At 35.1% G+C, this 12492-nt stretch overlaps 6 protein-coding genes and 1 pseudogene across 7 annotated transcripts, besides 3 other annotated features; all 7 read left to right on the top strand.

The window, feature by feature from the left end:
* Positions 1–203: part of a mobile genetic element that runs on past the window's edge.
* Positions 1–406: part of a mobile genetic element that runs on past the window's edge.
* A 20-nt stretch (positions 407–426) lies between these two features.
* Positions 427–723, top strand: TVAGG3_0301520 (uncharacterized protein; the record flags this gene model as incomplete). Its single annotated transcript, XM_001308674.2, has 1 exon — positions 427–723. One exon carries the CDS (start codon positions 427–429, stop codon positions 721–723), a length of 297 nt encoding a protein of 98 aa, XP_001308675.2.
* A 211-nt stretch (positions 724–934) lies between these two features.
* On the top strand, positions 935–1456 carry TVAGG3_0301510 (protein of unknown function, DUF4107 family; the record flags this gene model as incomplete). The annotated part of the gene is made up of 1 exon (XM_001308675.2): positions 935–1456. One exon carries the CDS (start codon positions 935–937, stop codon positions 1454–1456), a length of 522 nt encoding a protein of 173 aa, XP_001308676.2.
* A 266-nt stretch (positions 1457–1722) lies between these two features.
* On the top strand, positions 1723–1953 carry TVAGG3_0301500 (uncharacterized protein; the record flags this gene model as incomplete). The annotated part of the gene is made up of 1 exon (XM_001308676.1): positions 1723–1953. The coding sequence occupies one exon, from the start codon at positions 1723–1725 to the stop codon at positions 1951–1953; it is 231 nt and encodes a 76-aa protein (XP_001308677.1).
* Positions 1954–2718: 765 nt separating this feature from the next.
* On the top strand, positions 2719–4655 carry TVAGG3_0301490 (annotated as a pseudogene). Its single transcript has one exon. A coding segment is annotated over exon 1 (1937 nt).
* A 1075-nt stretch (positions 4656–5730) lies between these two features.
* On the top strand, positions 5731–6066 carry TVAGG3_0301480 (protein of unknown function, DUF4106 family; the record flags this gene model as incomplete). The annotated part of the gene is made up of 1 exon (XM_051229544.1): positions 5731–6066. One exon carries the CDS (start codon positions 5731–5733, stop codon positions 6064–6066), a length of 336 nt encoding a protein of 111 aa, XP_051099274.1.
* A 562-nt stretch (positions 6067–6628) lies between these two features.
* Positions 6629–12492: part of a mobile genetic element that runs on past the window's edge.
* Positions 9266–9667, top strand: TVAGG3_0301470 (uncharacterized protein; the record flags this gene model as incomplete). Its single annotated transcript, XM_051229543.1, has 1 exon — positions 9266–9667. The coding sequence occupies one exon, from the start codon at positions 9266–9268 to the stop codon at positions 9665–9667; it is 402 nt and encodes a 133-aa protein (XP_051099273.1).
* On the top strand, positions 9698–10933 carry TVAGG3_0301460 (uncharacterized protein; the record flags this gene model as incomplete). Its single annotated transcript, XM_051229542.1, has 1 exon — positions 9698–10933. The coding sequence occupies one exon, from the start codon at positions 9698–9700 to the stop codon at positions 10931–10933; it is 1236 nt and encodes a 411-aa protein (XP_051099272.1).

Raw genomic sequence — 12492 nt, 5'->3', positions numbered from 1 at the left:
ATTCTTAAAATTCAAAAATCCCTTAATTCCTGAGGATTTTGGAAAAAAGTTTTTACATGAACATGTGTATATTATATGAAGTATATTGATAAGGTAAAAATCAAATTTTATTGCATATTCATCGAGAAAATAAACTAACGAATCCCTCAAAATTGAGAGGGTAATCCTCCTCCTCTCAAATAAACGTACATACGGGTGCACCCTTAAATCAAGTATAAGTGAATTCGCTGAAGATTCTATTTTATGTTTATCAAACTGTTTATATTCTCCGCCGAAGCATTATTCAATAACTAATTATGTTAATAAATTTAATATAAAATTAGTTGAACCATCGAGCCTAAAAGATATTGTCCTTCCTGATGACAGAAAAGATAGCATTATTATCGAACTCATATTAATCGCTTATTAAAATTTAATTATATATAAATGAGTTCAACGACTGAAAGCGCATGGGCTAGTTTTGATGAAGATCCTAAACCGCGGAACTATAATAGAATTGTAATTCCTGTAGGTCTTTTATTAGCTGCGGGTGCGGTAGCGGGACCATATTTATATAGAAATTTATATAGAACACCGAATAATTCAACTGCCGGGGCTGATCTTGTTCCAGTGGGTCTGAAAAAATCTACACCGATTCAAGCAAGCACGACACAGAAAGCGCAAGGAAAGCAACTCCCACATAGTACGCCCGCAGTTAATTTTCATAAGAATAGAAGAAATTAATTTGTAATAAATGACGTCGTTAAATGTAAAAATAATTTGTGATGATATTACTATCATTGATGATGTAAGTGAGTGTGATAACATAATTGATAGAATTAATGAACTAATAAAGAGGTTCAGTGGTGAAAAAGTCAGAGTTTCATTAACGTTTAGCTCCGATGAAAAATTTTATGAGTTAATCATTATGAGAAATGATTTTAATAAGCATTAAATGGTATTTTCAACACTATCAGCTTTGTATGGAGGTTATAAAGCTATTGACGGTTTAACTGGTGGAGCTGTATCAAAAGCTTTAAAAAATAATGCTGGAATGCTTGTGGGAGCTGCTGCCAGAAAATTAAAATCTGAAAAGTTAAAGAAATTAGGTAACTGGGTTGCTGACCAGTCGCAAAACCTTTTAGGTGAAGATAATGAAATATCTAAGCAGCTAAAAGATTTTAAAGGTCAGTTGAATGGTGAAGAGTTTAAATTAAATTCACTTAAAGAAAAGGAGAAACAGCCAGAATATCCACCAATTGAGGCACCGCCGATTAATTCAGCACCTGCGCCATCACCAGCACCAGCGCCAGTAACTGCAGTCGCACCATATGACCCTGGCGGTTATGGAAGACCTTTTGACCCTAAAACAGGAGGTTCTAATTGGTTCCATTACGGTCGAAGATATATTTTAGCTAAAATCGCAAAAGCAAAGAAACTGTTAAAAACTAAAAAGAAACCAAGAGTTTTAAAGTAATTAAATGGTTAGAGATGTTCTCGAATACCCTGCACCACCTGAAACGCCTAACAATAATGATTTATATAATCGATTGAAAACTTTAGGTAAAGCGTATTTATGGTTTAATTATCCTTATCATATGGCGGCTTATAAAGTTTATAAGCACCATAAAGAAAGTAATAGACCTTCAACCGACCTAGTTGATCCACAGGAATTAAGGAAAAGACGATGATAAAAAATAAAGTTAATTTTAAAAATATTTTTTATTTTTTACTTTTAATAAAATGAGTGCTAAAATTACTGAAGCAACTAAACAAAAATTTTTAGTTGAATACATTAAATCAGGAACTATTCCAGAAGGTTTTTATGTTCATCAAATGAAAGATGGTAGAGTTCAATTTAGAAAAATTAAGCAGCCATTAAATAAAGATGGAATTTTAAGAAAGATTAAATTATATGAAGATAATATAGCAGAACTGAAGAAGAAATTAGAAGAATTCGAAAAATCAGATTAAGCCGCTTAGCGGCGAGATGGACTCAAAGAGTCCTCATGATATAATAAATTTTATTTTTATATAAAATGAATTTTACTAATAAATTATTAATTATTGTTTCATTACTTCTCATCTCCCGTGAAGCTCGTTTATGGTATGAATCTTTAACGTATGTGGATGACACTGATGATGACATCCCTGAATCATGCCAGCATATTTACTGTTGAAAATTCATGAAACCCTACGAGTCAGAGCCGAAAAGCGGCTAGGTTAGAAATGAGGTTAGATATCGGGTTAGATATACCCTAAAATTAATTTTAGCATTTATGATAAAATTTATGAGGTTAGAAATGAGGTTAGATATACTCTAAAAAAAAAAAAGGTATTGGGGCTTCCAGGGCTGCGCCCCTCTAGCCCCCTGAAGATGTTTAGTATAACATGCAGTTTATATAAAATGAGGTTTTTTTGGGGTGTGGGGGCTTCCAGGCACTTCGTGCCTTCTAGCCCCTAAAATTTTTTGAAAGTCGTTGCTGTTGACTTGTTTGTAGAGCACTCAAAATAGTTTAACTTTGTCCGGACAAGTAAGGGTCTATCGTCGCTACGTCACCAGGTCCCTCGGTCCCTCGGTCCCTCGGTTAAACGAACTTCTCTGAAAAAATGAGACAACATGACATTTTGACAACAGTCCAGGAAGTCTTGACAAGATAGAATATGAGAGAGGTCCTATAAACCGGAGAAAGTCTCATATAAACATCTGTCAAAAGCCGCTTTTTAACTTCACTTAAAATGCCACGTAAGCTACGTAAGAATATACGTAAGAGGAAGAGAGCATTGAAACATCCAATAGTAAGACTAACACCACAACAACAGTTGCAACAACAAATGCTGAATGACCCCACTATGTTGCAACAAATGTCAAGCAATCCTATGCTTTTAAACCGAGTTGTTGGTGCACAGAGTGGAGGTTTAAGAGCGGCACTTTTAGCGAAAATGGCAGGCTATGGTGGAGCTGCAGACGGAACAGCCTATAACCCTCAAAGTCAAATGAATTTGAGTTCACTCAAAAATCAAATAACAGATGTCAAAAAGTCAAACATAGACATACAGAAGCAAATAAGTGAAAACGAAAAGAAACTAGAATATGACAGACACACAAAGAAACTCAATGAGTTAAACGTAGAGAAAAAGAAGAAAGAAGAACAACTGAAAGAACTAAGTACAGAGGAATATGCAAAAAAAGTGTCAGAAAAAGCAGCAGAAGTAGCAAAAATGGAACAAGATGTTGTAAATTTGAAAAACCATACTACTCGATATAAAGTACTGAAAGATGAAGAGATAAAACAAAAAGCCCTGAAGACATATATGGATAGCGATGAGTATAAAAAAGAAGTTGAAGCAAATGTAAAGGCAGAAAAACTTTTACAGTTGCAAAACCAAACCGTACAGTATGAAAACTTAGCACAAGAAAGTAAAAATAACGACGCAGCCATGCAAAAGGCAATGAAAAGCTCAGAATATATAAAAGCTAACAATGACTGGTTAGATGCCCAAGCCAACGCTAAAGCAGCCCAACTCATAGGGTCAATAAGGACAAAAATACAAGCGGATGAAGACAGTTCAAATGAAGCTTTAACAAATGCTGACTTTAAGAACGCCTTCGAAGCTCTTCATAGTAAGGTGAAACAAGTGAACGACTTCTCATCTGGAAAGAAACTGAAGTCTGAAGGTTTCGACAAAGAGTTAAAAGAAGTAGCACAAAATATGACGAAAATAACAGATGCAGCAACGAGACAGGCAGTTCAAAGTGCCTATGACGCCGTTAGAGCAACTGTTGTGGAAAGTCAAGAAAAAGAGTTACAACAGACCAAAACAGACCTAGTAAATGCTTTCTTAAAAACGAAAAGTCAGGTAGGACATTACGCTGCAGATGGAACATATGTGCCAGCTGGTGGAACTTATATACCAGCTGTTGGAATTTATATACCACCAAACCCTCCAAGAGAAGCACCTGCACCAGGACTACCTAAAACATTTACATCGTCACATGGACACAGACGCAGGCATGCACCAAAACCAACACAACAACCAACAGTTCAAAACCAGCACAACAACAACAACAACCAACACAACAACCAACACAACAACCAACAGTTCAAAACCCAGCACAGCAACCAACAGTTCAAAACCCTGCACCTGCACAACAACCACAAACAGAGCAAGGACATAAAAGAAGTAGAGAACAAGGAAACCAAGAATTCTTAAAAATGCTTAAAGAAGAGTATGGTTACCCAGATACTATTGACTTTAGTGACAGATATAAAGAAGCTATTCGAAAGTTCAAGGATGGAAATACTGACCCGAACCTATTTAGCTTTATGGCTCTGCACCAAAGGGATATAATCTCAAACCTGGAAAATACAAGCTCGCTAAGGGATATGATTTAATAGCATATCATCCAAATGACATGAACGAATTTACTCCGAGATATTTGATGTCAGAGCTAAATGACAATTAACTCTCTTCATGAAACGCGTAAAAAATAGAGACGGAACGAAAGAAGAAAGGTTTGTGAGTCCGGATGACTTAGAAAGGGAACTTGTTGAAAACGGTCTCGGAATATATGAAATGCCACCAGATGAGGTACAAGAAACTCCACAGGAAGAAGTTCAGATACAACCAGACATGGAAGAAATAGTTCAGCAACAACAGCTAGAAGAGCCTGAAGGAAACGAACAAGTCCTCCTTTGGAAACTAACTTCACAGAACTAGATGAAGATTTGGAACAGCCGAAAAATCTTGACCCTCAACAAGAGTATGCGGAGAATATGGAATATTTCCAAGAGTCTAAAAAAAATTCGGCTGACATAGTAGAAGAATATCGAAAAATGTTTGCCGACATACAAAAGACTCCAACACCAGATGAAAATATTCAGCATAGAATGGAAGTACTGAAAGAAAATGTACACAAATACAACAACCCTTTTTACTTACGAGCATTTAACGTTCAATCTTCGGATGAACTCGGTGAAAATAAAAGGTTAAATTTCAAGAAAACATATAGAAATGAAACATTGTTTAAAGTTCATTCAGAACCTAACCAAGATGGAAACAAACCTACTTTTGTTTCTGCAGACGATGGAACTACAATGAGATGGGGTCATAAAGCTAACCCGGATAGGTGGTTCATAAACTTACAACCACAATTCCAAGAAGTTGTAGACGCAATGGAAGTCAATGGTGAACCAGATATAGCTGGTATTTTAAGCGCGGCTTTAATGCCATTGAAAGATATGAAACATGCAGATATTTTGGACCAGTATGAAATGAACATGGCTGATGGAAATATAACACCTGACGTTCTAGAACATTTATCTCAAAGAACTACACAGAACCATAGAGATGGTATATTTGGTGAAGAGTTTAGAAAGAAAGTTAGGGAGAGAAGGAAGAGAACCTATTGTACATGACCTTGCAAACGAAAGTTTACAAAATGTCATAAAAACTTACTTTGCAGACAATGAACTGAGAAGGGATGAATATTTAAGAAAACTCAAATGGACAGTACCAAATGAAATGTTAGTATTGAAAAACATGTTCCTTGACAAAATAAAACCAACTACAGAAATAAACGACGCAAGACTGAAAGATTGGGTAAAAGCTTTCCCATTCACAAAAGATATAGTTGGTAACATGGAAAGAAAACCAGAATGGCTACAAAAACATATATTTGGAAACGAGCTTATTCCATATGGACAGGCACTGTTTGAAGAGCTTGAACCGGAAACTCAGGAAAGAGTCATGCAAACAATACGCAAAGACTCAAATACAAACTATGACAAACTCTTTCTAGGATATAGGTTACCTGAGATGGGCGACCAGAGCCCAAAGGCAAAAAGGACATGGGAAATTTACAACATACTAGGTGAACATGAGGCAAAGATGCAACAACTTGAAGCAGAGGGCAAGTTACCAAAAGCGACACCAAAGAAGAAGAGAAGAGTAGAACAAAGTGAAAGTAGTGAAGAAGTAACTTCATCTAGTGAAAGTAGTGGCAATGAAGGAAAAAGAAGAGTTAAAAACTCAGTCAGGAAGAAAGTAAAGCTTGGTCCACGTGGGTTCTATTATGACATATAAATCCAACTATTCTATATTTTTACCCATATGAAATGTACGCCGCTCAGAATATAACGCCAACAGTTTTGGATGCCATGAATGGAAATGTTTCCGAATGGTATAACGAATGCGACAATGCCATTAGAAGGTCAGAAATAGTTCCTGGAACTTACGAATATACAACTGCTGTTTCTTATGGAAACGTAGGTGAGTTTGGAGAAGGTTCTTCAACAACAGTAGATATTGCTTGCGACAGGTTTCATATAATTTCTATTGACAACTCTTTCTTATACGTGGAACAAGACATTGAAATAAAACCTTCTGCCAAGTTGTCTGACAAGAAAGGTTGCAATGGAATTTTCTATGTCGGATACCAATATGCTCCAGAAGTTTTCATGGGATATAAGATATATTCTAACTCTGACTTAGTTCAAACAGTAACATGGGCAAACTATGAATGGTTCGCTTTGAGAAACTCAGTACAACCACAAGCTAGAGAACAAACAGACCAGTATGCAACTATTGAGAAAATAAGAAGACTTGACCCTAACGTTCCAGGAGTTTATGTTACCTTTCTGGACAAACTGCAGCAGCAGTAACCAAAGTAAAATTGAAACTTAGAGTTCCTTTGTCATCTTTCCTCATCTTCAGGTTTTTAAGATACTTGCCAAACTGGGCAGGAAAAATTTCTATCGAACTTACTCCAAGCAAAAATAACTTAGTCATTGCACCAACACAAGACCCATTCACTCTTACTGTAGCTGGAACTGGTGGAGCCAAGTTCTGTGACTTTTGCAAAGACAAAGTTGACTTAGACTTTGGTTTCTCAAACCTCAACACTGAAGTAAACTACTACTTCAATGCTGCTGGAACTGCTTGGGACCCAGTTAAGTTCACATGCGAAAAGTTTGAATGCAAGAGAATAGAAAGCAGACTTGCAGTCTATATGTTGGACCCAGATATTTCAAATGCTTTAGCTGCCAAATATATTGCAGTTCCACTTATGTTCCCTATACACCAATATCTGTCAAAGACTTTGCAGGTGAAGTTGGAAACCAAATCCAGGAGCCGCAGGTGCAAGAACAGATATTGCTTTAACAACTGCAATGAAACATGCAGATACTATGTTTGTACTGTTCAGACGAACTATAAATGACTATTCTTGTTTCTACAACCCTGGTATTAAATATCATATAAACATAGATGGCAAATATTATCCAAGAGAAGAATATTCTACAGTTGAGGATATGAGGTCATACAACTTGACATTAGATGCTATGAACTTTAACAACAACTTCACAACAACCATTAACCCTGAAATGCAAAGTTCTATTATGCCATATGTGAAAGTATGGACTCATACAGGAGGTCAAAACACTCAATATACAAATGGAGACCGTTCAAACTTTGGCTTGGCATTCCATTTGCTGACTCAGAAGACTTTATGGGTGGTATTTCAACTGTTGGTACAGTTCAAATACAATATACTGGTGACAGAGACGGTCCAAATGAATTGAAAGCAAAGAAGTTTACAAAACCAATAGCACTTTTCACGGAAGATGCTCTTTTGAAGATTCGTTCGATGAAACCTGCTGGGGCTCCTCAGATTGGCATAACGACAGCTTCCATCGAGCAGATTTTGGCAGCAGGTCAGTAAGTTGTTCTTGAACTGACTTCTCTCCGTCAAATATTGACAGTACGCCAGTTTTGATATAATATTGTATTAAAAACTTACCTTTAGAAATATCGGTCAGTTTGTTGTTATATTTTTGTCTGCTTCAAGAACTTTCACCATTCGGTTATACCAACTTTCTTTGCTTTATGAAAATATTTTGGTTCAGCAAATACTGCTATTCTATAACATTTTCCATTGTTTGTATAAAGAACTATTCTATCAATGAACTTGTATTGTTTGTTTGTGTTGTAAACTTTGTTTCTGCTTCAATTCGAAGAGATACTCAAATACGTCCATCTTTTTATTCTAAGTAAAATGTCATTTCCGAAAAATAGAAGCGTAAGTGTTTCAAAAGGTTTAATGGCGGGTGGCAGATGTGAAGTTAAATTCACCAACTCAAACAAACAGTCAAAGTGTTGTTGTCAATGTCAAAGACAGAGATGTTGAAGTGGGGAAACCATACGAAGACGAAGATGGTATAACAATAGTTCCTGTAAAAGAACAACCAACATACCCTGAAGTTAGCAGAGACTTAAGTTCTGTTGCAGATATTCGAAACGACTACCAACAACTTAAAGACAAACTTAAAACTCAGGAGAAGATTTGTCAGGCTTTGGTATAATGTTAAACTTGGTCGAACACAACCCTGTAAAAGTGAACTCATATGTCATCGCACCTCATGAAATTTTGAAAGAACTATTGAAACTTTTGACAGAGGCAGACGATATAAACATCAAAGAAATAGAACCCGACATTGCTTGCTGTGGTGTTTCATACAATGTCATTGACAAGATATACGTTATGAAAGGAGGTGAAACGTTGAACTTAAAATATAGTTTCCCAGACGTCATAAAAATATTTGACGACCACAACATTTCATTAAATTTTGCTAAGTAAAAATGTCAAAACTTCTTGAAAGATGTTTGAAGAAAAAACAATATAGACTTTATTTCATGTAAAGGACTTTACACACTTTGAACGATATGAAAGACCCTGTTTTGTTTGTTCGTGTAGACAAAGGAAAGTTCTATGTCTTTACAAAATATTTGAACTTCTTAGACAGAGAACTTCAAGAAACGCCATGTGAAAGTTTAGATGAAGTTCTTCTCCACTTTCAGAAAAACTTTTAAATATATGTAAATGGCAGAAGACATAGTGGTTTATACTATTACGACTAAAAACCCTGAGTCATATAATTCTATAACAACAAACTTACAAAGTCCTCAAGGACGATATTGTAAACTGACCTTAAACACGATGACGACTAAAGCCTGTTTTGCTCTTTTGACACCAGAAGACTTTGTTGTTGTGAATGGTAAAAAATACTCCTTTGAAGATACTTACTCAGATATACCACCAACAGGTTTTGTTGACTTATTTAATACTTTAAGGACGGATGTAACATGTGCTGCAACTAGAGCAGGTTTCATTATGTTTGGATGTCCGACTGAGTTTACTATAAACGATATGAGCTATAATACAAAACTTATATCTGGTTTTTACTACCAACAGTTTCCTATAACAGGAAAAGGTGTCATACAAGGAATGTCTGTTCCATTGACTTTAAGTACACCTATTTTATATATTGTTTCAAACTTAGGTTCAAAGTGCTATTCGAATGTCGACAGAAACTACTATGACCAAAAGATACTCATGCGTATAAACAACACTTTCTCTGCTGGTTTGCCTATTGTTCATTCGAATGCAGAGTTTTCAGCTTTAGTAAACTCAAACACTTTAGCAAACATAAACTTAACCTTAGTTGACGCAAACTTTGTTCCTGTAAAACTTTTATGTCCTATGTATTTGTCAATGACGGCAGAAAGTTTCGAATTGGAAGATGCAACTGGTGAAAGTATTGTACTACAAGAACAACTTCAACAACAAATAGCTCAAGAACAACAAATGCAACAAATGGAACAAATGCAACAAATAGCTCAAGAATAAAAAATATTTTTTTTTATTTTATATAAAAAAATGTACAGAATAGACGTTTCAGATTTTTATGACTTCCAAGCGTTCAGAAATATGTGTCCATTTAGAGACTATAACAAAGCAGTCGAGAATTTGAAACGTTTAGTCATTTATGTCGACTCTGCCCCAGAATGTTATGTCATGAAAGAATGGGATGTAGTCTTTAACAAACCAAGAGCGACAATAGTTTCAGAACAAGAATGTAAACAGAAACTTAAGAAAATAAAAGTCGTACAAGTTGGCATGAAGATGTTAGATGCTTGGGATATCTTATTGTCAAAGTTAGAAGATTTTTCAGTTCGTGGTATAAAGTTCTATACACCATCTCCAAACTTCTATTCTATCTTCACTGGATATAAATACGAACAAGTAGAATGGAAAGAAAATGTTATAGAAGCTTGGTTAGACCATGTCAAAGAAATTATATGCAATGGAAACGAAAGAGTCTATGAGTATATCTTATGTTGGTTTGCAAACATCTTACAACATCCAAGTGCTAAAAATGAAACTGCTCTCATCATAATTGGAAAACAAGGAACAGGTAAGAACACTTTCTTTACAGATATCTTTGGCAAACTGTTAGAGGGCTATTCGAACCCGAATATGACAAACTTAGAAAACATCTGCGGTAAATTTAACTCTTCAATAGAGAATATGAAACTTATAGTATGTAACGAACTTCAAAGTATAGATACAACAAAAGTTTTGAACTCAGATGCTTTGAAGAGTCTTATAACAGACAAAGTTGGAGTTGTTGAAAGAAAGTATAGAGACCAAAGAGTTTGTGAAAATGTTGCAAACTTCGTCATGGTTTCAAACAATGCCGTTCCGATGAAGTTAGAAAGTTCTGACAGAAGATATGTAGTTGTCAGAACGTCAGAAGCTCATATGCAAGATACAGAATATTTTGACGACTTAGCAGAAACTTTGACACCTAACTTTTACAACCACTTGTTCTCATATTTCATGACATTAGATATTTCAAAGTTCAATCCAAGACAAATTCCACATACCGAAGAGAGACAAACATTGTTAGAAGCAAACAAGAGTGTATATGAACTGTTCATAGATGAAACTGACTTTGAGTGTTTAGATGAAAGGTCATTGTACGATTCGTATAAACAGTATTGTCAAGAGTATGGTTATATGACAGCGTCTAAACGAACATTCTTGGCAAATGTCAAAAGTCTTTTAGACGTACAGAATGGTGTATATACAAAGAAAAATTTTTCTGAGTAAATTTTAAAAAAAATATTTTTTTTATCCGATAGAAAAGATGACAAAATTCATCTCAGTCAACAAGTACATGTCAGGACTTAAAGAAGAACTAGACCCATTCACATATTTGAATGTTTACTTCTACCATTTTGAAAAGTCTACATTTGACAAAGTTTGGAACATCGAACCAGTTAAGTTTGCTATTGTGACTAAAAATGGTGCGAAATTTGAAGACTTAGACATAGAAGGTTTGTTAACAGTCAAAGAAAGTTTTGACAGAAGGTTCTCAAACCTTAAAGAAGGCAAAGCATACAAACTTGTTATACCTTATGAACCAAAGAAAGCAGACGACTATGAATATTATGAGTCTAAGATAGTTGAAGTTCAAGGTAAATTGGGTAAAAAGATTTTAGAGTCTAAGCCGTGTTTGCTCCTAAAGAGGAAGAGAACATTGACATTGACCCAGAAATGTTCTAAAAATAAAATTTTATTTTTACATGTCAATTTCTTCTCTGGCTCTGGTTCTTTCTTCTCTTCTTCTACTTTCTTTTCTTTCTTTTCTCTCTTCTTCTTTTCTGGTGGAGTTATGTCAAACTTCTCAGAACCATATTTTTGTAAAAGGCTTTGTCATTTAATAGCTCTTCTATTCTGTTTTCTATTTCATTTTCAAGAACAGCGCATGTGTCTTCTTTGCATTCTAAGAAGTTTTGTTGGACTTCATCTCTCCAAGAGGCGTCATCTCTGTCAACAAGTCTGTCATTGACAAATTTTAAGACTTCTCTGCTTAAGGTTTTATGGTTCTTGTCATATTCCCAGAAACAGAACTTTAGAACAAATTCACCTTTCTTGTTTACACTATGTAAGATTTTATGGTCGACAGATGTTTTGCTGTCGAAAAGCTTGTCTCGAATATAGATAGCGAAATCGCTAGACATTTCCTAAAAGATAAAAATTTTAATTTTTCTAAAAATATGTTAGAAAAAAAGTTTGCTGACATTGACAAGAAATTTGAGAATGTTTTAAACAAGAACAAGAGGAAGTTGGAAAATGCTCAGATAAAACCCATACATGACAAGTTCTATTTGCTCAGAATGGTATAACAGGTCTAATTGCACCGCCTGGGTCGGGTAAGACTTTCACTTATCTTAAAATGGCTGCACAACAACAAGAACTAGATGAGAAGAACCCATTCTATGAGTTAGTAGTCATTTGTAGTACTTCTGGTCAATTTGACCAAACCGTCAATTCGTTCAAAGATATTATAAAAAAGTCTAAGTTAGTATGTATAAAAGATACTGAGTTGTTGGATTGGATAAAGAAGTACCAAAGAAGAGTTTTGAAGTACAATGCTATAAATGAGTATGTCAATTCTAAGTTTAAAGACCCAAATGAGGAAATGCAGAGAATATTAGAGAAGAAACACTTCAGAAACAAACAGAAAGAGATAGAATACATTTCGAAGAAATTGCAATCTTACGATTGGAAGACTTACCCTCACAGATGTCTTCTTATCTTAGATGACTTTGCTTCTCATCCTTTGTTAAAGAACAGAGAACAAGACATGTGTCGAATTCTTAAGA

Source organism: Trichomonas vaginalis, chromosome V, assembly GCF_026262505.1.
Source record: "Trichomonas vaginalis G3 chromosome V, whole genome shotgun sequence".
Classification (NCBI taxonomy): domain Eukaryota; phylum Parabasalia; order Trichomonadida; family Trichomonadidae; genus Trichomonas; species Trichomonas vaginalis.
This window is presented reverse-complemented; position numbering and strand designations above follow the sequence as displayed.